At 46.1% G+C, this 27,175-nt stretch overlaps 1 protein-coding gene across 1 annotated transcript in view; it reads left to right on the forward strand.

Moving 5' to 3' along the window:
- The first annotated feature begins 979 nt into the window (after positions 1 to 979).
- The window catches only part of ANKH (ANKH inorganic pyrophosphate transport regulator), a 111,174-nt gene continuing 84,978 nt past the window's right edge, over positions 980 to 27,175 (forward strand). The window contains exon 1 of the mRNA XM_005235792.4: positions 980 to 1,700. Within this exon, the coding sequence (XP_005235849.1) occupies positions 1,605 to 1,700 (96 nt within the window). The 5' untranslated portion in view covers positions 980 to 1,604. The remainder of the gene's footprint in view (positions 1,701 to 27,175) is intronic.

Consider the following 27,175-nt stretch of genomic DNA (forward strand, 5'->3'; position numbering starts at 1 on the left):
ACAGTCTGTCCTCTGCCTGTCTGGGATTTTCAGACCTCGCCTCCCGTTGACTCTCCAAAATACATGGAATGGCTCTTGGTCACAGGAGCATTTTAGTACAGGAGTCTTTGGGTGAGGAAGGCTGCCCGCCACTCCTCCGCTATCCACTGCTGCTCTCAGAACCAGATACAGGTAGTACCTGATTCCTCACAGGGCTTCCACCTTCCTGAACTACGTGTCAGCCCCCCTTGAAGGTGGCAAGGTGAAGGTGACACCACAGACCTACACGTCCCAGAGAAACTCGGCTGCAACAAAACCCTGAAACTCCCACGGCGAGTTTGAAAACGTTGAGAAACTCCCGCAACGCGTTCAGAAGGGGGCTGCTTGCCCTTCCTCCCCCCACCCCTCGGGCTGACAGAGCCCCGCGGGTGCCGGGGCCGTGGGTACGAAGGTCCCCAGCGCTCCCCGCCGGCGGGAGCCTCCTGCGCGCTGCCCCGGCGCCACAAGCACGTTCCCTCGCCCGGGGCTCGGCAGGGACCCGGAGGAGCGAAGAGGCTGCGCGGGCAAACGTTCGCCATCACTTTATGTCAGGTGCTTGAGCAGAAGACAAGCCGCGGGTCAGACATCTCGGTTAGCGCCCCGTTCAGGACCCGCACCCCGCTGCAGCTCCGCGAGCGCCCCTGCACGAGGCCCGAGCCCCCGGCCCGGAAGAGCCCCCGCGCCCCCGGCCGCCGCAGGTGGGCGAGGGGCGCTCAGGCGCCCGGCGGGACCCGGGGCGGGGGGCTCGGACAGGTGCCCGGCCCGGCCCGGCCGCCGCCCCTCGGCCCCGCCGCCCCTCGGCCCCTCGGGGCGCAGCGCGGCCGCTCCGGCGTGAGGAGGAGCCGCTCGGTGCCGCTCTTTCCCCCGCCGCCGCCGCCGCCCGCCGGCCCGTCTGCCGAGCGTGTGTCAAACCCACGTGCTCCGGCAGCCCGCGCCGGGGAGCGGCGCCCAGCGGCCGGGCCCCGCCGCACCGCCGCCGGCCTCGCCCCGCACGGGGACCTCCGCCGGCGGCCGGCCCCGCACCGCGGCCCCGCGGCCTGCACCGGCCCCGCGGCGGGGAGGAGGGCGGTGTTTTCCTGCGCGGCGCCGCCGGCGAGCGTCAGGCGGGGGGGAGGCCCCGGCCCGGCCCTTCCCCTGGCCCCCGCGCCCCGAGGATGGCAGCGCTGCCCGCACGAGTGGCTGGCGGCGGTGTCCCTCCTCTTTTTTTTTCCGGCGGCGGCGGCGGCAGCGGCGGATCATTGTTGTGTGGGAGGAGGGCGGCGGGGATGGACTTGATCTGCCGGGTCTCCTGCTAAGGCGGCAGCACAGCGCGCCCCGCCGCCCAGCCAGCACCCGCCAGGGCCGAGCCGCGCCGGGCAGGGAGGGACCAGCCCCCCGCCCGCTCCCCCTGCTGCTTTATTTTTAGGGGGCTCCACCGCTCCTCTCCCTCGCCCTTATCCCCCCCTACCCCCCCTCCCCGCTCGCACACACGCACAGGGACACGCACGCACCCTCCTCCTTTGCCCTTTCATCCTTCCCCCCCGCCGTCCTCCCGCGCCGTCTCCTGCCGCGGCAGATGCGCCGGGGGTCACCGCGCAGCTGGGACTATGGTGAAATTTCCAGCGCTCACTAACTACTGGCCCCTGATCCGGTTCCTGGTCCCTCTCGGCATCACCAACATCGCGATCGACTTCGGGGAGCAGGTAAGGCAGCGCCTCCCCCGGGGGTGACCCTCGCCCGCCCTTCCGCAGGGCCGTACCGGCGGGGCTCGGCGCCTCCGCGGGGAAGGGAAGGGGAGGCGGACCGGGCTGTGCCGGGCCGGGCCCCGCCGTCCTCCCCCGACGCATCGCGGCGGGCGGGGACGGCGGCCCCTGCGCCGTTGGGGGCGGCGGGCGGCCGGTGCCGCCGTGCGTGCCCCGGCGGCTGGAGAGCGCGGGCTGCTCCGCACCCCCGCTGGGCACCCGGGGCGGGGGTCGGCGGGGTCGGGGTCGGTTTTTCTCTCCTCCCCCCCCCCCCCCTTGTATTTCAGGATTATATAATCTGAAATTACATAATGCACTCGCCGGGGGCTGGTTGTTTCCCCCGCTGACACGGCTGCTCAGGTGCAGCAGCCCCTAGCGCAGTGCAGCGCCGCTCGGCGGCGGCGGCCGGCTCGGCCCCGGGACCCGGCGAGCTGGGGGGCGCGGGGAGCCAGGCCCGGCTGCCGCCGCCCGCTGCCCAGGGCCGCCGCGGCCCCCCCCGCCCGCGCCCCCGCCCCGCGCCGCTGCCGCTCCCGCTGCCGCTGCCGCAGCGGCTCGGCCCCCCCCGCCCCGCCGCCAGCAGCCCCCGCCGCCGCTGTCCCGGTGGGAGGGCGGCAGCGCGGGGGGCTCCGGGCAGGTGAGCCTCTGCGCCCCCTCCTCCGCCCGTGTGTTGTGAGCCGGCAGCCCGCGGTGATGGGCACAGGGCAGCAGGTCGGGGCACAGCGAGAGGAGCGGCTGCCGCCACACTCCAGCCGTGAACGGATCGCTGCGCTCGGCCGTGCTCAAATTCTCCAGCGGGGCTGGTGACCTCAGGCTGTCCCCGCGCTGGGGCAGCGAGAAAACACCCCGGCGTGCCCTGACGGGCCGGCCGGCTCCCTCGCACGCAGCCCTGCTGCTTCGCCCCCCTAATCCCCACTTGCGTTTGCACTGAAAACATGTTTTGTGCTTGACGTACTCATTCCTCCGCTGCCCGAGCTTTCCACCCAGGGTGCTTGTTTGCCACAGCACTGTGGGGTGGGGAAATACCTGCTCTCTTGTTTCAGTATTTATGACAGGTAGAGCCCAGGTCTCATGTCAGGCTGCACTATATAGAGCCTATCATTACATTTTTAGTAGAACAGTATACACTAATACTTACAAGCGTTAAGCTGGGCAGCCACGTCAAGTATTGCACCTCAAATAGCTTTTATCCTTGTCCTGAGTCGCTCCGTTTTGCTGAGAAGCTCCTGTTTTCTAAGCAGGATAGGCACTTGTTCCCATGCTCCTTGAGCAAATCTACCAGAAAATTAGTGGGTACCTTCACCGTTTGTAAAGAAGAAAGTGATAGGAAAAATATTACAGTGGGAAAAAAAATAGCTAACATTAATAAAATGTTTGTCATGCCTGTGTCTGTTAATCGCATTTTGCTTCCTTGTCTTTCAAATTTAAATAAACCACGATACTAAAAAATGCAATTCCATCCTTGTCTAACGACTACATACTTTCCTGCTAACTCGGTGTTCTATAAATTGTACTTGGGGGGGGGGGGGGGGGAACTAGAGATAGAAATGACAAGGGAAAAGGTGATTTAAATGCTAATAACTGTACCACGTTAATAACATACAGCAGAAGTCAAATTGAAAGCAGTTCTCTCAGCAAACTGAGACAGGTGCATGTGTACAATTTGCTTCATACAAGGTTAGCTTGATTCAAAATCAATGTCAACCCATAATAAACATCCCCCTGGCTTCAGTGTGCTCTGGACCAGGATTTCAAAAATTAGCAAGCAAGAGGTTACAGCTTTATAAGTGAGGGCCTTCTGGCTGGCTGGGTACTGGTGACACAGTAGGGATGTTAACATGTGGATGATACATGTAAGCACTTATCTAAGCAACTTTGACAGTGTTAGGGACAAAATATGTCAGAAAATGTGTTTTATTTGATAGCTGTCATGGGATTGGCCGTCCAGGAGAGTTGGAGTTATCCCCTGTCTCAGATGGCAGCCTGAGGAGGTGTTTAATTGAAAAGGGAGAAATCTAGTGAGCAAGGAGACTCCTGCAGAAAACCCCAGCTCAGGAGTGGAAGCTGGAAGGATGTTTTTTGTACCAGCCTAGCAAGAGACTTAACCTGCCTGGAAATCAGGAAACTGAGGCAGGGACGAAGTTACTCCAGGTCTGAAGAGATCCTCTTACAGAAAAAAGGACAGGGATTTTATTTTCCTGTATATAATAAATGAACTTTTTTATGCTTATAGGACACTACTGTTGCACTCCTGTGGCTGGAAATATGCTGACTGGCTGAGCCAGTCACCTTTCTGCTCTACAAAATGGTAATAATTTTAATGACAGGGCTGAATTGAAGCAACATAGAATGGGTGTGCCAGCTCTGAATAGGCTGCCATACCTCCTTCTGTGAATGTATGTGGCAGATAAAAAAAGATTTCTAAGAATGATAAGGGAAGTAAAATTTGCATGAAGTAATGTTACCCGCTCTGGACAATACTGTAAAAGAGACATCAGAACTATAGGTCAGAAGTGAGAGATGACTGTAAATAATTAGGGAGAGAATGGACCTTGCCTGACCAGGGAAGAAAAGATGTCTAAGAAATGCTGTAAGTCATAAATCCTTTTGATGTGTCATGTTCATACATTGTTCTGTCAGGCGAGGAGAGTATTTGGAAGCAGAATGTTCAAAGCAGAGCCTTTTTAACAAAACCTAGTACCATTAGGTACCTGATATTGAAAAGTGAGAAACAAAGAGAATCTCACTCTTTTTTTTTTTTTTTTTTTTTTCTTTCTTTCTTTTTACCTTGAGAGGCTTTTCTGGGTGTTGAATAGCTTCATTCAATGGTAAACATCACTAGGAAATTGCCAGGTCCTTGATATGTGGCTGTCTCTAGATTTCTTGCTACTTCAAGGGAAATTTATAGTAAGGTTAGAGAATATTTCCAGAACATAGTTCATGACTGGCCCATACCATTGCCCCATACAAGATGTTTGCTATGACAAGTGTGTTTACTTTGTAGGAAGTAAAAAGTGCAGGAGCAACGCTCATAAGAACTAATAAGCTGAGCTTCTGCAGTCACTTCCAGAGCTGCTATAGCCGGTGAAGAGCCTCCTGTTGACCCTTGGATCCTAATCCACTAACGCTTTAGGACAAGGCTATATTAGAGAGTTACTCCAACCTAGTGAGCTAACCTCATCAGTTCACCTCATGAAATCTTCTTAGACAAAGACCTGACACCACCCCACCCCTAAAAAAGGTACTCTTGATGCATAGACAGGTAAGTTCCCAGAAGATTTGAGAAATAAACCATTTCTAACTTTCCATGATTTACTTCTGCAACCGGTTTCCCTTACAATTTATTTACAGTACTACATAGCTTTTATGAAATAAAATACTATATAGCTTTTTTCTTAGCGTAAGGCCTTCAAGAATATAGTCCTAAATATTTTGGCTGAACGTTCCTTCTCCACACAAATACGTGTCTGTGTGTGAGTGTGTGTGTGTGCATGCATGTATTCAATTATTTTTCTCTAGCTGTATGCACACACACACGAATATACACAACAGAGCTTCTTCATCCCAAGAGCTTAACACCGCCAGAAGAGAGGTTCTCCCTTTGCAGTCTGCTGGTGAGAGCATTCGACTCTCAGCATCTTATCCTGAGATTCACAATAATTAGTGTTTTAGTTAGAGCTCAGCTGTGGGGGGGCAGAGTTTGCATTAAAAAATCCCAGCTCCTGTGAAAAATGCTGTTGGAAGTACTTGCTTGGAAATAAACTGCTCCTGTGTGGTGGAGCACAACACAACCTCAACTCACTCAGTAAATAATACCACCATTACCCTTTGTGTCACCACCCACATCAGTTTTCTTTTTAACAGTTTCAGAGCTGCTCACATACGTTGTGGTGGCCTGATTTGTAATGTATGTGTACATTTGCATTAGCCTTAGTATAAAGGGAGAAGACTGAGGTGCGCGTTAGTTCAGTAACTTTCTCAGGAGCGCAGAACCAGCCCTAGGCAGTGTTAAATACATTTTGCAAATGTCACTGGTAACTCTGCTGCTCACAAGGCCAGGCAGAGAGCAATATATTGAACTCGGGGCCTGTCTGCAGTAGTCCCTCAATTATCAGCGGCAACAGTGGGAGGGTTTTTTTTTCTGGCTATCACATACCCAGCCCCTGAATCATTTCTTTCAATTGCTGGCCTTTGCTGTTGGTTGGGCAGTTTTATGTGCCAACGTAACCGTTAAGTATACAGACGTAATGTTGTTCAGTGGCTTGTGGGGCCTTGGAAACTAAAATTGAGCAAGCAGAGTCCTGCTGCCGCTTTCTCTTGAGGTCACTCACAAGCTCTGGTCCTGCAGAAAAATGGCCGTACATCGCGCATAGAGTAGTGGTTGGGATCAAATAGGCGAGCTGTAAAGGAAGCGCTAAACATTTTGGATTCTGAGTTATTCTGCAATAATTGCTTGAAAAACAAACTTTTTTTCTTGTATTTGAATGTTTTCTGGTTTTGCTTAATAAAAAAAAGTGTTGCCAGAAAAGGAGAACAAGTCATGAATAATGTATCAAAAAGAATTAGTGAGCTTATTGTCTGCCCATGCCGTTTGCAAACTTAGTAGGGGGTTAAACATTCTGATTGATGCTTTCTGAAGCTCGTTTTTGGGGTAGGTGTTATTGTCTGGACGTTCAGAACAAGCAATGGGAGAGGTCACATTCCCAGCTGTTCACCGGGGATGTGGGCCAAGTTGTGTAACCTTTCTGTGGCACCGTTCCCCTGCCTTTGAAGTGTGCCTAGGCACCTACCTGTGTGTCACAGGGGTGTAAGGAAAATTCATGTGTCAGAAGCGCCGCGAGATGAAAGGTGCTATATGAGTGCAAAGTACTCCTGTTAGTGCTGTTGTGAGAGGTCAGGGACTCATTTAAGTCACGTAGGACTTAAATACCATATAAACAAGAAAGCTAATAAGGTCTTATAACTGGTGTAGACCATGACTGTGTTATTACCACAAACATATTATTAGTAGGGTACGGTGATGGAAATGCCCTATTTTTTAAAATTAATGTGAACTACACAGCATTTTAAATTAATTTTAGATGAACTTGTGTTGAAGAAGCAAACATCTACAGAGTATACTATGAACAGAATATTTTTAATTTTTTAATTATTATTATATATTTTTTTTTTAGTTTTCCATGGTAACATTTTGAAGGAATTCATTTCTCCTGCAGGATTCACAAGCCAAATAGTCTTGTGGCTAGGGAAGATCGGTGAAGTGCATCTAACTTCCCTGTTTGGAGTGAGAAAATCCAAGTGAGAGACCTTGTATGAAGGATCAAAACCCAAACCACACACACCCGAAGCAGTAATTTTCAGAATTTGTACCTCAGTACTGAATTCAGAGAGGTTCTTCCAAGCAGCGCAGCTCTCCTTACTTTTGCATGCCAGCCTGAACCCTACAGCCTTAACTCCTAAATAGTCGTCTGCCAAGCACTGGAGGTTTTCAAGCCAGTGCTAAGTGGTCTGTAGACCACACAGACGATTCTTGGGACTACACGAGTGATTAATTAGGCTTATATGTCTACATTAGTTGCAGCGCGCATTAGATACCAGGCATTGCATTCACCGGTCATGCAGAGCATTTGGTGGAGTTTCACAGCAAGGAGAACAGAGGCACATACTCCTCGCAGCTAAAACAATATGTATTTGCATTTTATAGCACATAAGGTACCAAATGAACAGGTTATGGAGAGCAGTGGGGCTGTCACCGCTGAAGACTGCAGATGATACTAGAAATTATGAGAATGAACCTACAAACAAGGTGTCCATCCCCTGCAGTGCTCCATGTCGCCATAGTGTAAAATACATAATCTACAGCTAGGAGCTGTGTTATGCTTCATTTGTCAGTACCTTCTCTTTTTTCATCCTACCCTCTCCTTTCTTCACAAAACCCTCCGGTTCCCTGCTTCCCGTTCACATTGCTTCCCACCTCCCATGGCTGTGTCACCTTGGCTCTGAGGACTTGTCTGGACTTTTCATACCCTTCGCTGTTAAGAACTGGGAGGTTTTGTACTTGATGCTACCCATGAAGCATGCTGAAGCAGTTGGCTAGCTGTATAGCTGCAGAGAGCCTGTTTCCAAGGAGGGAGGGAGGGAGAAACAACCCCTTGCAGCACCAACTAGCCACTTACTTGTTTCTGAAGTAGTTTAATTCATCCCAAACCTGTGAATTCAGATATTTGCCCACCAGGTTGCTGGAAAGTAAAACTTTCAGGTCTGTGGGCTAGAAACAGTTCTCCCTACCAGAAGAGTAACCGATGGAGTGGGAGACCTGTGTACGTTTACCACTTCGCCAAGCAGTCCCAAGTCCTAGTCTCTGGGGTGGAGAGCCTTCTCTGGAGATACTCCAGTCACAATATCACTGGATATTCACTGAAAAAGCATTATGGGGTGGCCAAATACTTCTGGTGCGTATTTCAGAGATGGGAGAATTGGGTTCTCCTCCGTGCCAGTGAAAATCTAGTAGACTAAGACAGCATCAGAAAGAAGGGATAAAAATACCCTGAGCCTATGTTAAAACATGGGTTGAAAACTGAAGTTCTGAGAGGGGTTTGAACCGCTTTCTGCTTCATGGAGAGAAATCCCCAAAGTAAAACTTTTGGGTTTGAGTTCAACAGACCATTTGATTTGTTTCAGGGGGTTTCTTGTTCATTTTTCTTTTGGTTTCATTTTCACAAAACCCAGAAAGCTGATCTCTCTTCGCATTTGATTCGGTCTGAACCGATTTATCTTTAATCTTCGATCATTTTGCTGCTGCACAGAGAATGTGGTTTTATACAGAGGCTTAGATGACATGACCAATCTTATGACCATTTGAAGACAAGTGACTTTTTATATGCAAAGAAGGCATGTACGCAAGGCTCCAGCTCTGAAAGTGCAGATTCTAGCTGTTAATTGACTTCCTATCTTGATCGTAGGCAAGAAATTTGTCTCTTTCTTTATGTGAGTTTTGTCGGTTCTAAAGTAGTGATGTGTTTTACAAGGCATTTACAAAGTTTAGTCCTTCATGTTTGTAAAACATGGATGTAAGTTGCTGTATAAATAGAAAATTTAAATATATCTGCCAGCTCATGCAGAAACCTCCGTGCATAAAATTGAGCAATTCCAAACAGCTTTTGCTTTGTAGCTACTTTGAGAAATCTGTGATGTTTTTAAGTAACATATCTATTACTGCTGAGCTCAGTTCCAGTGAAAATGGCATATCAGAACATGTGTTTCTTAGAAAAAATTATGGAAAATTTGTCATGAGCTTAGATTTCAACAAACTAATCTAACTAACTATTGGTGCCTCATCCTATTTGTACCTGGGAAACCTGTGGATTTGGGGGAGAGGGAAACAGGAGTGTTAATATGCAATTAGATCATCAGATTACACTTCCTTCTGCTTGCTTGATTTTCTACTGACATGGTATTGCTGTAGCTATGGTTTTAGACACTGCTGCTGCCTTTTCAGATAACCATTAGCCAGGGAATTAAAAAAGAACCACTGTAAGAACAGGAGACCTAAATGACCCATGAACTTCGGTGTCTGAAACAGTAAAGCTCTGCTGTTCTCCTGTCTTCTGTCTCCTCTATGATATTGTTTCTCTTTCAGAATTCCCACAGAACTTTGCTACCTTGCTTTGGAGTATGTCCGCATATGCAGTTTTTCTGGATTAATTCCTTTTTGATGTAGTGCAGAATAAAAGTGCCTGCATGAAACATTAACTAAGAATAATTGCAGGTGTAAACACGCGTTTTTTTCCAAAGAGGGATGAAGTGCAGCATTTTTATTTGCAAAACCACAGTTGATTTCTGTAGCCTTTTCAAGAGCATTCTAGGAAAGGACAAAGGAAAAATACTGGAGAGTTAAGACCAGTTTATTAAAAAATAAGTGCTGCAGTGGCATGAAGTCTCAAGTGCCAATTCATTAGTAGCTGTTTGCAAGAGGTTATTACTGCAGCTTCTGGGAGTTGTTTTTCCTCAAGATGATGCAAAAAAGTCACTGTTTCTGATTTGGCAGGAGTGTTACTGTTGGAGAAAGGGTGGTCACTGTTGTCCAGAATGCTCAGTTTGCTTTACTGATGTAGTAGTTCAGCAAGAGTTCAGCTTTTAGCGTGGGAAGCAAACAAACTGCAAGACGCAACTTATTTTCAAGTGATTTGCTTCACATAGCTTTTTTTGCAGTGCTGTTGGATTGCTAAGGCAGTTGTTTCCAACCTTTTTCAATTTGCAGAGCTCAGAAAATTTTCCAGTGGAGATGCAGAGAAAATTCACATCTGTACAAGCTGGAGAGCTTATTTATGTTTACATGTTTTTTTAGTTACCTGTCTCCTACTGCTTGTAAATATTCCTTAAAGCAGAGGGTTCTGTGGGGCTGAAAGCTCACCTCACCAAAGCATGTGCCAGCACATTTGCTGACAGATAATTTGGAAGGCTTTTGGCTAGGAGGTGGTCTGTCTTCTGGCCTTCTTGCCTGTGTTTTGTACTTAAATTAGTGAATGAAGTCAGATGCAGGCCATACCTGAGCTTTCACGTGCTGGCCTTTGAACTGTGTGCCTGCACAGCTTTCCCCACCTACCCTGGCCAAAGCAGGTGTGCACGTGCCAGCCTGGACTGATTTTTTTTCCTTCATCTAGTCAGACAGGCAGTGTGTGTATGTATAAGGGGCATAACTGCACGGCACCCACTGTTCTTCCCTTGTTTCTTTTAATTGTGGTGTTTGCCATCCTCTTCTTTGAAAATACAGGATTTACGTTTAGATTTTATTGGGCTGTTTTTCCTGTTCATTTCTTACTTACACCGCGTTACGTCTCCTTCATTCTGTTGCGTATCGGCGAACAGTATCTTATTTTTATAACCTCCCTGTCAGCGAGCAGCAGCTGCAGTTCCTGCAGCCATGGCCAGCCACGGTGAGGTAGCTCTGATCCACCTCCAGCAGGTCCCTCCTCATTGCAAACACTTTCCTTGCCGCAGCATACCAACCTGCTCCAAGAACTTGGCAGCCTTTGATCTCAAATCTGCCGTCCTGCAGATGAAAGGCAGGCTCCCGCACAAGTCCATCGTTACCATTTCCTCTGTCAGCGTGTTACCAATTAAAAAGCATTTAGCCCATTTGAAAAGAAAATTAATAGTTAGCAGCATTACAGGGCAGGAAGACGGTTCACATTTTCGGTTCAGGTGAGAGGGGGGGAAAATGTGAGTTAGGTAAGAGGAAGGATTATAGAAACGAAGCATTTATAGCTTGGACAAAAAAGGGAATTCAGTAACCATCTACGGTTGTATGAACCACAGTGTGGTTATGAAGGAGAGGAGACAGGGTTAGCTGGGTCACTGCCGTGGGGAGAACGTAGCGAGGAGCACTGAGAGAAACTGGGGGAGCTGCACACAATTTAGACTGAAAAGTTTACCAGATCATTTTACAAGTAAAAAGCAGGACTTGTTCCCTTTCACACATCAGTTCCTTCTAAAATGTGGCATGAAGAGCGCTGTGCTTTGGACGGTGTTGGGTGGTGGTGGTGGTGGTGGCATGTTATGTAGGCTCAAATTCAGTGCGTCACCGAGAGCAAAGAGTGCTGTGGTCACTGTAAAATGCTGGATATGGTGGGTCAAACCTGAAGACCACGTCTCCTGGTGAGGGAGACAGGCAGCTTGGGAACCAGACACTCCTCAAAGATACTCAGTGCAGTCCAGAAGGGTCATGTAGTTACGGGCTGTTAGTGTGGCCTCTTCCTATGAAATCGTACACACTAAGGTAAAATACACAAAAACTGGATCTCAGGAGGTGCAGAATTTCTATTATCAAGGATTACTGATCATGATAGAGTTTTCTTACAGCACTCTTTCACACGACACCTCCCAGATGCAGCATACAGAGCACTTGCTAGGGAGAGAAACCGGAGCTACCAATAGACATACCGACTGTGAACCCCTGTCTTGTTCCTTGCAGAAGTGTGCAGTGGAAGTGGTGTGCCCCTTGCTGCCTGGGTGAGCAATATGCACCGCTGGGGTCTCCCCAGCAGAGCTGAGCACAACAAATCCAAACAAAATGACCGTACCAAAAAATACGGGGACCTTTCCAGTATGAGAGAAGTGGAGTTTTGAGATGTTCTCAGTCTGGAAGTACGCGAGATCTTAGCTCTGGTTTTAAACTGGAGGCTTGCTGAGTTTTTTGAAGGGCTTAAAGGCACAGCTGCCGCGAGAAAAGACTCAACAAGCACAGGGGACGTTGCAGGTTCTGTGGTACTGTGAAATGCCTGCCCAGCCCTGCACCCTTACTGTCTTTCTAATTCAGTTCTGCAGGTCCTTTGATTTGCTTGGTTGTGGGTGCTGGAGCGGTTTAGTTATGCAGACATCTGTGTGGCTTTGTCACCAGGCTGGAGCCTGCAGTGGCAGCTCCTCACCCTAATTGCTACCAGGGAGCCCATCTATTTCACCCTTGTCCTGTTATTTGCTTTGGTAACTTACTCCATCAGTCCATCCCACTTCCTCCCCCACCATGGGATTTTGGAGATGACTTTGAACATTAGGATTATTTGCAACCCGCTGAGCCCAAGAGGCCAGTTAAGGAGGTGGCTTCAAACCTGCCACCAGCTCTGCCCAGCAGAAGTGGACATACCAGGTGATGTACTTGGAAGGGTTGCTGGTCTTCCCTATTTGCGTGGCCTGAGGTGGTGGGGAATAAGTCTTCCAATCTGAGTATCTGGAACATCCTCTTCATGAAATTTTTATTTTTGCCCTCTCTTGCTCATAGTTTTTTGAAGCCTGTCAAAATAACCCCAGCTGTCCTTGGTTTTGTACGGTCACAGGGACGTGTCTGCTGTTTCTCCTCTGCACTTCAGTAGTATAAAACAACTGGTAATGTGGGGCTCCGAACTCAGTATGACAGCACTGTCAGCTTCCCCTGTATTTATGTTGGAACATAACAACCTCATGATCTTAAGCGTGTGCTTTGGAAGAGAAAGAAACTCCAAACCACAAAACATTTTTCAGCTCCTCAAGACACCAAAGGTAGTCATCCACAAAAAGGTTTCTGTTTGCCACAGATATATACATTTTTCAGGTACTTCTGTCATACACATGCACATGTACATACTGCGTTGTGAGCAGGAGATTGCCTTTATAGAAGAATTATACACTGAGTGGTGCTAATGTACAGTCTTGGATTACTTACTGGCTTCTATGCAAAGCAAAATGGTTAAGGAAATAAGGGCAAGAGGTGTGCATAGGGCTGCTTAGGTAATCGCACGTGCGCCTGATGTGTCACAGTTTAAGTTGCCTCTGGTTACATGCTATTACAGTGGTTGCATGTGCAAATGCTGTTTTATTTTTGAATCAATGGCATTGTACATGGATTTCATCTGTACACAATGTGACCTTGAGAGCACCCCTCATCACTGCATCACTGTTCTTTATATACTTTTGCGGGCAGTCATTTTGCTTCAGAGTGTTTCATTTCAAAGCATGAAAGCATGACGACCTTTTAGCATTCACAGTCTTGTTCTTATATGAGTGTTCTGAGATTCAATCAATGGTCTACTGGTTAGGACATGCTCCAGCATTATAATAGTCTTGGGAAGAGCTTTCGTCAGCAGTGCCTTCTGGATCTAATGTGTAAGTAGTGTGTTTTTTTTCTACTAATACTGTGCAGAGGCCAACATTTCTCTCTTTAATAAATTTATGAGAAATCACAGCAGGTAACCTGCTTGACATTTTCTTACTGTAGGCTTGACCTGTTGGTGAGCTTTGAATCGCTGTCCGGAAAAGGCCGGTATAGTTGTGGGCTAGATTTTCAAAATTGCAGCATGCCTTTTTTGTCAGCTGCAAGCTCTTACCGCATTGTGGGTGGTTGCATCACTAAGGAGAAAATAGCTAGCAAAGGCACAATCATTGCCTCGGGACTTCGTGAAGAAAACCTCATGTTAAGTTACATATTTGTGACTTCAGCGCCAAGGGTTTGCTTGTGCTTGCAGTAATCTGCAGATGTGAAGACTGTTTGTATTCTGTGTGCATCCACTGATTTGAAAGGGGAAATGAGTGGTAAGAGAGAGGGGTTAGGTCAAGAGGGAAGCTGCCTGAAAGGGTAGAGCCTGACAGCTTTGGCTTTGGAAGTACCAGCGCATCCCAGAAGTCCCACTGTCCAGCAAGTGCCTCTCGGGTCATGAAAGCTTTTCCTCACACTAGAAAGGCTGAGATGCTTACAGACACAGTGGCTGCAGGGCCATAATTTCATCACTGATAGCTGGCTAAGTAACAAACTAGGTATTTTTTCCTCCTTTGTCCCGCTGGAAGTCTAGAGTATACAAAGGAGGCGTGCCAGTGTAAATTTAGCTAATGAGAAGGCAATCAGGTTCTCTGTGACCAGCACCAAGAAGAATGTTAAAGCAATACTCATCCAGTGGCGATACAGGATAACCTGCGCTGAACTGTAGAAATAAATGGAGGAAGAAACATGACTTACTAATATCCTTGACCTTTTTTTCAAGAGCAGATAAGAATAGTAGCAGCACCTGAAACCATTAGATATGAATACAGTGAGTTTGCCTTATCTCTTGAGAGCTCAGTATGGCCTGCTATGGCAAGATATAAGCAAATTGGCTGGACAGGGAGGTAGTTATGTGTACGGCCAGAAGAACAAAGGATATTTGAATTACTACTTTTTTTTTATTTTTAACATGCTTATAGCGTTAGGGACCCTAAGCACTGCTTCATTTTGCTGTTGACACAGCATAGGGGTGAGGGATGCACAGACAGCTTGGAGCGGTTACAAAAAAGGATTAGTAGCCGTTTTGCAAGAGGTTATTATTGCAGCTTCTGGGAGTTGGTGTCAAAGGCAACTACAAGCATGAGTGTCTCTCATTTGTGCTCTGTAAAGAATAGTGCCTCTATAGTCTTGTGACATTTAGCATCAAATACCTCTACACTTTTCTTTTTTCTGTTTTGGCCAGGTAAGATTCTGTAACCTCTAATCTTCTGTGTATACCCCTTTGTCTTGTGATCCCTTTGTGAAAGAACGACAACATCCCATTGAGAAGGAGAGAAACAGGATATAAAAATGGGGAGCAGCGCACAATTCAATCCTTCACTTTCCTTCCACTGAATGCCTGCATGGCAGCACGCAGTGGTGCTGCATAAGCAACAGTCTGGCGTCTGCAGCCTGCCAAGCTGAACCCAAAAGGATTGAGCATCATAAATGTCATCTCTTACTGTCTTTTTTTTGGCACTTTGTTTATACGTACTTGTTTAAAACTGAGGATTTTTTTGGTTTCAGCCCTGGGTTGGGCCCTCCCATGCCACTGCAGTGGTTTGTAGCCCTGGACAGCTCCTGACCCTCCTTCCCTGCCTGCTCCTTGTCACCCTGCCACCCGTTTGCAGTCCTTTCTTTTCTCCAGAGTAGTCTGTAATCTTCAAATATCTGCTTCCCTTCTGTCTTCTCTACTTCTCCTTTTCTGTGCCTGTCCAGGGGCTGCCTCCAGAGCACATCCCAAAGCTGTTTGCAGGCAAGCAGCCCACCGCAATCATGACAGCAAGGTGCCACCGCCTGGCCCCAGCAGATTCCTTCCTTGCAAACAAGAGGCGCGGTTCAGCAAGGGAAATGCTTAACTAGAAATCTTTCTGATGTTTGTGGGCTTTACATTCAGGCCTGGGTTAAGCTCATGCACAGGTATTTATCTCTTAAGAGGCAGCCAGGCTTCAAGCGAAGAATGTGAGCTTTGTAAAGCTGCAAGACTTTATCTAGCAAAGCGTCCGTACTTGCCTCTTCTTCTTCCTCCAGACATGCAGTTGTGGTACCAGGGAACGTGCTACCCAGCTGTCTCTGTTCCTCTTTCACATCCCACTGTGTCAGGCCAGCTCTGGGTCAGGCTGGTTCAGATACTTTTTCTTTAGGACCAGGCGTGTCGCAGTGCTGGCGGGACATGGCTGTGACTGCTCTGCCACTGCTGGTGACCTGTGGCTCCCTCTCATCCTCACGCCAGTGCCTTGCTCTGAATTCCTGCCCAGCACGATGCTGTGTAGAAGCAGTGAAATTTTTCTCCCTGCGTGCTGGCGTCTGATGGCACATGGTAAATGCCTGCTGCCCTCACTGGTGGTTTTTTTTAAGATGTTGCAAACGAAGGTCAGGGTGATTATTCTCTCGCTAAGTCTTAAAGCCAATTTCTGGATCGCAGGCGAGAATAGCATTGCTTGCATTCCTCACATGCCTGTTCATCCTGCCTTATAGGTCTCATTGCTGTAGCTGACCAGTGATGTTTTCTTACCTGCAAGGTCAGAGATAAAGATGTTGGAGTGCTGAAAGAATCTAATCTCAGCTAAATCTCTTTTGAATCAGAGAGTACTTCTGCTCTTTGGTGTGTTTTTGCAAAGCAATCCTTTGAGGAAACCTGGGAGAGGCACGTCAAGCTCAGTCACTTGTACATGGGCATGAATGCCTTGTGCGCAGAGGTCCAGGCGTTACGAACTTGGGTGTTCACTGTAGGCTTCAGACAGAAACATGTCCATTGCGAACCTGTGCATCACTTGAGAGACTTTGAAGATGTTTATAACCATTCTTAACATTATAAATACTTCCAAATTGCTATATATAATTTGGCTTCAGACATTTCTAGGTCATAACTAAACTGGTAGGCTTGTTCCAAATCCGGGATGGATGGCATGAATAGCACTTTGTGAGCCAGACCCATCACATGCTCTAAAATAAACTTGTGCTGAGCCAACATTGATCTTCAGATTCTTTGAAAATCTTCCCCACCTTACAGAAATTCCTGATAGTGTTTCTACAGCAGTTGATAATGAAGAAAAAAATAAAGCAGAGCATGGAGGAGAGTAAGGAAGCAACAAGCTGACTTTATGACGGGAAGAAACAAAACATGCAGCTAGGAGAAATTATTCTGAATAAACAAGCTCGTGAAATAACAGCTTCAGCAGCAGACAGCTTTTGGCTTGCCTAGCGCTCTCATGAGTTTAGATTGCAAATCTCTTAAATTTACCAAAGCAGAGTTGTCTCCTAACAAATATGAATGGCTGCCTGAAATATTAACACAAAGAGTTCCTGTTTTCTGGGGGGCAGAAAGAATAATATGGAATACATGAGGGTGACATAAAGATGAGAAGATAAGAGATCTTGGATGATTTATCTGATGACCTGTCTCCCAGTAGAGATAATAAATGCCCTAAGTGAAATTTCACCTGGGATAGTTTGCTCAGTTCTGGCCATACATACCTAAGGCAAGTCAATTCAAGCTTGTTCAAAAGATCAGGCAAAAGAAACCCCAGCTTTTAGTTTCTCCATTTGTTTTATCCTCCTGTCTGACAAGGAGAAACTGAAAGATTTGATTTCTGTATCCCGGTGAAGGTGGGTAGATCTGAATAAGGTTGTTCTTTATAAGGAGATAAGGGAAGATGTTAGCCCTCCTGCAAACAAGAGCACATTGGGTAGCAACATCTGACTGTAAACAGACAACGAGTGTTTTTAAGCGCTTGGAAATGAGGAAGGCTCCAGGCTACCAGAAGAATGAGGCACTGGAAAGAGCAAGGACAGGAAAGCTGTACTACTTGTTTTTAAAATTGTGTTAATGAAAGTCATGCTATTGTATGTGTGCCTGGAGCACAGCAAAGGACCAAAGCCTACACCCTTGAAAGTTGTTTCCATTTACCTCTGTGATGGGAAGAAAGTAGAACTTGGTACAGACAACTGTTATTTTGAATACGTATATCTCATATACACACAAAAAGGAATGAGAGGCTCTGAGTGGAGCTGCAGGATGCTTTGACTTCAGCTTACATTGTCTAGTGATTACCTAAGAGAACTTGCTGTTGCTGTTTAAGCCCTAATTCTGAATGCTTTTCTCTTCTCATGGCTAATTTTTTTATCTCTCTGAACATGCTGTCATTCTAAAATACCTATCTTTGTTTCTTGCTTTCTTTTTTTTAAAAAAACCAAAATCATTGCTTACTTGAGGCCTCCACAACCCCTGTTCTCCCAGAGGAACAGCAGTGGATTGGGATGCACAGTTCCCCAAAACATGAGGTGTCCCCTCACCTGGTGCCACAGAGGCAGGGCGGCAGCTTCTGCGGGGCTGACATTGCTGCTGCTGCTGCTGCTGCTGCTGCTGGCACCAGCGAACAAACGAAGCTCTGTTCATTTTCTGCTCCAGCAGAATGAGCAGGGGGCGGGGGACGGGACAGAAGAAGGATGAGCTTGGGGATGGAGCTTGCTCAATCGAATGAGGAAAAATATAGTGAGGGAAGGGAATGTATAGTCAGGTTCATAAAGAAGTGCTTTCAATGATTATATGTTAAACACAGTTTGGAAGGGTTTGGCAATGCCCTTTTATTGCTCTTCACAGGACAGCTTATCTGTTCATTTTTTCTGTTTTGCATGCTAATGATAAATCAGAGTCAAGCATCAGTGCTTGTTTTGTCGTTGCCATTGACCCTGATTTAGGACAATCTCAAAACACAAAATACCTTCCCATTTTCTCAATGCTTATGTCTTCTTCCAGAGTTCCAAATAGCAGGCTGGCACTGTGATTTGAAAATCGTTTTAAACATTGTTGCTGTAGCGTATTCTTAGTAAAAGACAAGACTGCCAAAAGTATGCCAGAGATGGAAGCACCCAGGCTGCACTGAGAGCGCTGGGAGAGAAAAGCTTAACTCCTGTTTGAAGGTCTCAATCTGTGTATTTCCATCCGTTTGAATTAGGTTGAATTAGCCTGCTGAAAGCAAAGCAACCATTATTACGGTAATGAGATATTAAAAGAAAAAATCTATCACAAGTTTCATAAGACATGCTACCTTCAGAAATATGGCATTATGGAAGTGTGGGCATTAAATTCGTTGGCCTTTGCATAAATATGGTGACTAAGAAGCCATATTTGTGTTGCTCTAGTTAATTAAAAATGTGATTTTAAAATGTTTTCATGATGTGACTAGAACATCCATCCTGTAAGGAGAGCAAATACTGAAACGTGAGAGGCTTACTTCTGTGTCTGAGAGGTTAAGCATTTTCATCTGGTTGAGCTGAAGTTGAGGGAAGAAGGAATTTTTTTCAACTTGGGGGCTGCTACGTTCTTTTTAGTTACACCGTGTATGCGCGAGAGTCCAAGAGCTGATTGAGCACAGTCTAATTAGTCTGCTGACAGCAGATGGAAGCAAATGGCCAGACCATGAGGTGTGTCATACCTACTTTGACCTGCAGCCATCAGCTGGCCTTACTCCTTGTTCAGCCATGCAGAGGAGGGATGGCCAGCAAGAGCGGGAGGCAAAAGATTTGTCTCACTGCCACTGCCATACACGCAGAGAGGTGAATCCTCTGGCCTTTATAAAGGCTGTTGACCCTTTTTTCTTCTTTTTTAATCAAGGCAGAGTTCATTCTTTCACAGATAAAGTGGTGGATGTGTTTATACTTGCGTCATAGACTCGGAAAGGTTGAAATCTTTCTGCAGCATAGCTATTCCCTTTTCATCTCTAATGGTCACTCTTCATTGCTAAACTAATGCATAGGAAAATAGGTGCAGATTTGGCATTTCCCTGAATGTGTTCACTGCTTGAATAGTCATTGTGCTTGCTGTAGCCATAGGTAGGTAGAAGTGTTCTTTAAAAGTGGAAAAGTGATTTTTTTTCTTACCCAATCTTTTTTAAAAAACTGATCTTTTTCATTCAGTGTTGGTAGTGAATTAGAAATTTGCTGTGTCATTGTTAACTAAGCAGAATAAAGATAGTCTGGAAATAGAAATTGCTGCAGCCTGTGCAGAGAGATGTCAGCTGTTGCTGGGTGTCATTGTGAAACTGTGAAGTCATCAGAAATAATCCTCACTGGGAACATGAATATCAGGCACAATGGTGGGTTTCCAAACTGAAAACAGAGAGACTGAAGTCTGGGAAAAAGAAAGAAGAGAAATATCACATGACATAAAAGTGGCTCCTGTTCTTTTTGGCTCACTGGAAGTTTTTGGCTGTCTGTAATATCTGATACCCACAGAAGAGATACCTGAAGATCCATGACCAATAAATGCAGTCCTAATCCAAGACAGCCTGTATGCTGTCCATATGCTCAGTGGGAACTTTCTGCACAATAACATTGAAGCCATGCAAAAACATGACCCTTGAAAGTGAACAGGAGGAGGAGATTTAAGAAAGGATAACTTATCTTGTTAATGACACCAAAGAATAAGACACTCAGGAGAAACCCAATAGCATCAGCGGTAAAGGTCCTGTTACCACTGTCAAGGATGAAAAGGAAAGCCTTTAAGAAAAAGAGGCAATAAAATTGCTTTCCAACTTCTTTATCACCCATTACATAAAAAGCCTGAGGGAACGAGATCTTACAATTGGAAAGAGTCTTAATGGTCCAAAACTCAGCCCAGACCTTGGAACAAAAGCTATAGTCATCACATTGCTTTGCTTTCTGGACAAAGAACGTACTATGTAAAAAGCAGAAAAAAACCTCAGGAGCCTGGGATATGCCAATAAGCAAATCTCCCTTTACTCAGACAATAAAATAAAAGATCAGGAGAGAGGAACAAACGCAAGGCTTCAAACAGCAGTCTGTTAACCCGTCAGACCAATGTGGATTTAAGATGAAGGTCCACCAGTTTTTTATCTACAGGGAATGACACCACCTGTGCCCTTGCAGTTTCTCTTGTAACGTCAAAGCTGGTGGCTCTAATAATTGCACAGCTTCTATCAGAAGTTTGTGCTGTTGTAAAAGTAAGGGTATCTGCTTATTCATATAACATGATTCAGCTTCTTTTGCTTCCAGTAATGTGGCACTGAAATCACTGTTGTTTATTGCGTATTAATGGTGTTTCAGAAGAGAAAGAGAGGAAAGAATAGAGAATTTAGTAGTTGAAACACTTGTTATTGTATTACTGCCTTGAAAATACCTTTGTTTTGTACTAACTGTATCGGCAGGACTTGTTTGCCATAGACCAAGAAGTCAGCAATGAAGGAGAAGGTAGATGGCAGTCATCATTGACAGAAAAAGTGACAGCAGGAATGTGGGAGAAAGCATCTTTACTTACCAACTTTTAACAGATAATCCTAATGAGGCTGCAGGATGCCAGTTGTGGAAAGCAGTAGCCAAATCTCACACCGATTTTAATAAAACTGACAAAATGAGGCAAAAGATGGTCTTTTCTTTTACTGCTCCAATAGCCTGGTCTTTATTTGTAACTGAAGGGTACTTCTGAGAAGAAAACATTAATATTGTTATAGTAAGATGCAGGCTCCCAGAAGAGATGAAAAAAACACTGCCTGTGCATTCGCTGGGTACCCAAGGAGTGTTGTCTGTGATGCCTCCATGGAAAGTAATTTTTGCCCACTGGCAAAGCTGAATGGTAGCTGCTGAGAAGAGCAAGCTCAGACCTGAACAAGCAAAAAGTTGATTCTCGCTGTACAGAAGCGTGAGATGTTTTCTGGGAGTAAAGCTCAGGTAAAGCTGACCTCTCATTATGTTAGTTCTGTGAAAATGAAACTTAAGTCAGTGATTCAGGCAAGCACGTAGTTTCTGTTTGAAACACTAAATTGAGAACTACTCTACATGAATAGTTCTGTTTTCCACAATTTTCTATACAGATTAATGTTTATATTACTTACAGAAGAGCAACAACATATACAGCTGACTGTACCTATTCTTAACACGGTTTAAAAAAGGAGGAATGCCAGTTAGAGCTGTGTAACAGGCTGCTCTGAAGCTACAGCCAACAGATTTCGCTTCTGTTTTGAAGATGAACAAAGAAGCAATATTTTGATATCATATTGTCTCTATTTTTTTTATAAAACTAATAGCAGGGACAGAAAACAGCATTAGGCTAGCCAAATTCCCCAACAGGTAGTGAAGAAACCTCAGACAGCTCAAAACTGGGAAGGCTATACAACAGCTGTGGAGAGCAAGCAGCATCATTTGCAGTATCATGTTTCACAAAAAACAATTAGAGAAAAAAGTTGCAAATGCTAAGATGATACAAACCTGTACAAATGTACAGTCATACTCAAAAAAAAACCAACAAGAAAAAAATACAAATAAAAAGGGGAAAATCCACCACAGCACAAGTTTATTTACGTGATTCATCTACATTTAGGGAGCCTGTTTCAGCCTTTCACTAGCTGATCACTCACTGCCGGTGGTGGGATGCGGGAGAGAATCAGAAGGGTAAAGGTGAGAAAACTCGTGGGTTGAGATAAAGACAGTTTACTAGGAAAGGCAAAAGCCACACTGTTTAAGCACTGCTCAGCCATAACCAAATCATCCCTGTGTTATCAACACTGTTTCCAGCACAAATCCAAAACGTAGCCCCATACTCGCTACTATGAAAAAATTAACCTACCTCAGCCAAAACCAGCACATTCTATATACCTTATCCCATGCCATTTATGTCATGATCCAGTCTCACATTTTCCAATACATCCTCAATAATCACCACCCCTCTTCCCATCCTTTGATATAATACACAAATATCAATTCCTTTTCCTACGGACTACCCTGTAAAATACCCATAAAATGTCCGCAAAAGTCTATAGGATGTCCACTGAGTTCATTTAGTCCATGGATTTGGGCTCCACTGTTATGGTGGTCACTGAGGACAGGAGAGGTGGTGTGTTGCATGGAGTTACTGGGCACCAAAGCCAGCTCAGGTCATGTTGCTGCTGCATTTGCACTGCTTCTTGTAAGACTTGTCCTCCACTGTTTTGGGTGGTTCCTGCTGCAGTAATTCTTGTAACATGCAACTCAAATCCTGGGTTAAAACAATGTAAAGGTGTATCCATTACAGTCTCCACCCCTGGTGTCTTTGGGCCAGGTCACAGGGTTTAACATTGCAATGAACTCCTCCCTTTGCTTCTAGCCTGGCTAGCAGCAAGGGGTTCCTGCTACAGTAATCCCCATAATATGCAACTCAAATACCAGGTTACAACAATTTAAAGATATTTCCATTACAGTTGCCACCCCGGTCCCTTTAGACCAGATCACAGGGTTTAACATTGTGATGAACTCCTCCCGTTACCCTTGCTCCAGCTTGGACTTACTGACAGACTGCAGTCCCTTAGGTTGGTACCTACTCCAAGTAGAGCCTTATCTATGAGCCATCCCCTTCAGGGATATACCTTCTGCAACATAGACTTATCCACAGCTACAGTCGCTTTGAGGTGCCCCTGTTCCAGTGTGACCTTATCCATGGGACACAATGCCTTCAGAGATCTACCTGCTCCAGCATGGCCTTGACCGCAGTTGCAGTCCCTTCAGAAGTAAGCCTGCTCCAACATGGCCTTACATATGCCTGCAGTCCTTCCAGGGTTGTACCTGCTTTGTCATGGGCCTATCTATTGCCACATGCTTTGAGGCTCCAGCATAACCTCAGGTACAGCCACTGATGCTTCAGGGTGTACCTGCTGCAGCAGAGACTTTTTCACAGCCACAGATGCTTCGAGGTGTACCTTCTCCAACATGGACTTGTCCTTGGGCCACAGTCCCTTCAGAGGTATACCTGCTGTGGTACAGATGTGACCATGCCCACAGACACTTTGAGATGTAACTGCTCTGGCATGGATTTATCCGCAGCCACAGATGCTTTGGGGTGTCCTGCTCCCACATGGACTCATCCACAGGTCACAGTCCCTTTGACTTGAGTTTACTCTAGGCTTACAGCCTGTCCAGTACAGCAGCACAGAAACAGCAGCCATGCCCTGGCCGTCTGCCCTTGTAGGTGCATCACCATTGCCGTTATCAAAATGTGCCCAGGCAGAGCACAGTAAGATGATAAGCAGTGCAGCAGTGCAGCCAGCACCGAAAGCAAAAAGCAGCCACTAACGAGCACTAGACTCTAATACACAGTAAGGCAAGCAAGCCCCATGGCAAGCACAGAAGCCTGCCAATTAATAGCTGAACAGCAATAACAGCTATAAATTTGATCTAGCACATTCTAATCAAATCTGTTGTTATCTCAAACCCTTTGAGCCCCACATTGGGCGCCAAAAGCCACCTGTCATGGTTTAACCCCAGCTGGCAACTAAGCACCACACAACTGCTGACCCCCCCTTGCAGAGGAATGGGGGAGGGAATCAGAAGGGTAAAGGTGAGAAAACTCATGGGTTGAGATAAAGACAGTTTGATAGGTAAGGCAAAAGCCACACACACAAGCAAAGCAAAACAAGGAATTCACCACTTCCCATCAGCAGGCAGGTGTTCGGCCATCCCCAGGAAGGCAGGGCTACGTCACGTGTAAGTTACTTGGGAAGACAAAACGGTATCACAGCAAACATCCTCCCCTTCCTTCTCCCCGCAGTTTTATATTGCTAAGCGTGATGTCATATGGTGTGGAATATCCCTTTGGTCACTTGGGGTCAGCTGTCTCAGCTGTGCCCCCTCCCAACTTCTCGTGCACCCCCAGCCTACTTGGTAGTGGGGTGGGGTGAGGAGCAGAAAATTCCTTGGCTGTGTGTGAGCACTGCTTCAGCCATAACCAAATCATCTCTGTGTTGTCAGCACTGCTTCCAGCACAAATCCAAAACGTAGCCCCATACTCGCTGCTATGAAGAAAATTAACCTACCTCAGCCAAAACCAGCACACCACCCCCACCCCCACTTTGCCGGATCTTGGGACCTCTTACTCAAACAGCACTGAAGTTTCTTTCCTTCCCTTCCCCAGCCACCACCGGCAACCTCTAAGGGTAAACATCCAACTCTTGCTCTCACCTGTGTCCCACAGCTATCTCTGGCAACTTCAGCATGTGTGCAGCTAACCAAGCCAGACCTGAGATCACCTGTGGACTGGGCAGCAGGGACAAATGAGGACATAGTGACAGCACAGCCCCCTGCAGCTACTTTCTTGCAGGGAAAAAGCACAGTGTTAAAACTAATTTTTGCTTAAATAATTGGTTTATTTGTTAAGTCATGAGCTGAGAAAGCAAATGTTAGGGACAGAAGTGCTGTAAACAAATAAAATTGTAATTTAGTGCTGAACATTTGTCACAATTAAGAACTCTGCTTTCAGATTTTTCTTAACTGTTAGTGACTGTCACCATTTCACCTGTTGTGTCTAATACATGGAGTTGTGCCATGCAAGTCACTTGCTACTTTGCTCAGTTTCTTCCTCCCTGTTCAGTGAATGCTTACCTGATCTAAAAATAAATACAAACTTGTAAACACTGTCCTTGAGCTGCAGGCTGTTAGGTAGAAGCAAATTCAGCCATCGCTGTGTATGTGTGGTAAAATGCAATCTGTGCATTGATTTTTTCCTGCTTTGAACTCTAGGCCGTTTTGTATTTGTGGCTGCTGCTAGCAGAATGGGGCTGTATCTGACAACAGCAGTGGACTTTAAAAGGCAGAATATAAACAAGGTATTTGGAATGTGCCCAGGGAGATAAGTCTTGCTTCCTCCTTTTTCCCCTCAAGTTTCACTTTATGGTTTGTGACAGCCAGCCTCCTGCTTTTCACTGAAACAGTGAGAACTGCCCTGTGCCAAAATTCAAGTTGGTGTTTTTGAACTGAAGAAGCGAAGTGAATCAAGAAAATGTGTCACCTTGAAAACAGATGGCCTGCTGTGGATGTGGTAGTTCAGTAGCAGGCACTTGGTCCTGACGGTTTTGTGGTGGCAGGAGTCACGGAGGCTCCCGTGGAGCCTGGGAGCTGTGCATCTGATGCTGCGGGGATCACTACGGGCGTGCCATACCAAACCTGGTACAACGAGCTAGCTCTGGAGCCGTTGTCCAGCACCTGGTGATACTGTTGAAGGGCTCATTCAAACTAAAGTGAAAACTCACACAGTAATATGTGAAGTTAAAATACCTCCCTTCCCCATTTCTCTACCGCACTGGAAAGGAAGATCGGTGTTTGCATTGCTGAGGCTGGCTGTGGCAGGTGAACGTGTTGTTGCACCGTTGCTGCTTCTGTGCTTTCCTCATGACGAGCATGAGCGCTGGCATTGCGGACCGGAGAAAGGATTTCTCACTTGTGGCTGTGTGGGGACAGTGCAACTTGTGAGCTGCATTTCAGAGATTATGAGCTCTGTGTAAGCACCTTTATCGTACAGCAAGCTCCATTTTGTTTGTAAGCCCAGTCTCTCCTTCTGCTATCTTAATTACTTTCACAATCCCCATTTGGCTGCAGTCGCAAGCAGTGATGTCGCAAGGGTGACCATAGAAGGTCACTAAACCTTGATGACCCTTGGTTATCAGGAAGAACTTATCTTGCCAGCCATTTTCAAGAGAAGAGATGCAGAAGGCAAAGCTATGTCAGTGAAGGTCCCTGAATAATTTGAAGGCCCCCAAATTCCCTAGCAAACAATGATCAAAAGGAAAAATTTCCAAAGCTGGGAAATGCAAACAGAATTTTTTGTTTTGTCTAATTCTGTTTATTTCTTGTGCAACTGTAACAGAAACTGTTGCAAAATCTCTCTTATATCTCAGCCATATCTGCTCCTCCACTTACAAACCACCACCCTGCAAATGCATAGAAAATGGAAAGTCTAGCGCTTCAGCAGGTGAGGATGGCTATGTGTGTGTGTGTATGTAAAGGCAGGCATGTGGCATTGGGTGGCGTTAGGAATAGCTCTGACTGGACATTTGGACCATGAAGTTCTACTTTCTTATATGTTAACAGACTGAATCTGTGTGAAAGAAATATGTCTTGGGGCTACTGGGGAAAGGGTAAAAAGTTCACCCATAGAGCTGCCCCAGGCCAAGGGAAAGTAAAGATATACAGGTCCACATCCAAACTCAGTTTTCTGGCGAGTGTAAAACTCTGGAAACTGTAAGTGTGTATCATCATCTAACAAAAAAAAAATATGGATACACTGAAGTTGACGGGACGCACAGGAGCTCTGGGGTGGCAGCAATATCGGATCCAAATTTGAAAGCCTGTTTGCTCATTTGTTCTCTCTTTCACATGCTGATGTTATCAATGTTGGCTGATACTTGAGAGTCAGATTTTAGGTATTTGTTAATATGTAAACCTACAAGTTCAAATAACAAGTCATTTTCAACAGTTAAACTAGTTCTTAGCATGGCATGACTTATGCAGTGTTAACATCACTTAAGGATGATCACCTCTGCTCCCTCTAGTGAAATTTTGTTTCCAGAGGTAGAGACATTACCTACAGTATTTCTTCAATTTCACCTTTATTCCTATTCCGTCTTGTCTTAAGCGGATTTTCATGAGACCTTGGTTTGCCTTTATCTCGTTGGACAACCTACAGCTTAATTACAGCTTGCCAGTGTCTGTCAGGCAAGGTTACACAATTTTTCATACTTTTCTAGGACTCTGAAAACTTCCCATTCAGCATAAACGTAAGAGTTTCAGCTCCAAGAATTTAGAAGCTTTCTCATTTGTGAGGTGTTTGGATTCCTGCCTCAAAGCCACCAGCAGATTTGATACCATTGGGTACCTCCATTCAAGTGAGGAAAACACTTGCAATCATAGA

This window comes from Falco peregrinus, chromosome 3 (genome assembly GCF_023634155.1).
Source record: "Falco peregrinus isolate bFalPer1 chromosome 3, bFalPer1.pri, whole genome shotgun sequence".
Taxonomy (NCBI): Eukaryota; Metazoa; Chordata; class Aves; order Falconiformes; family Falconidae; genus Falco; species Falco peregrinus.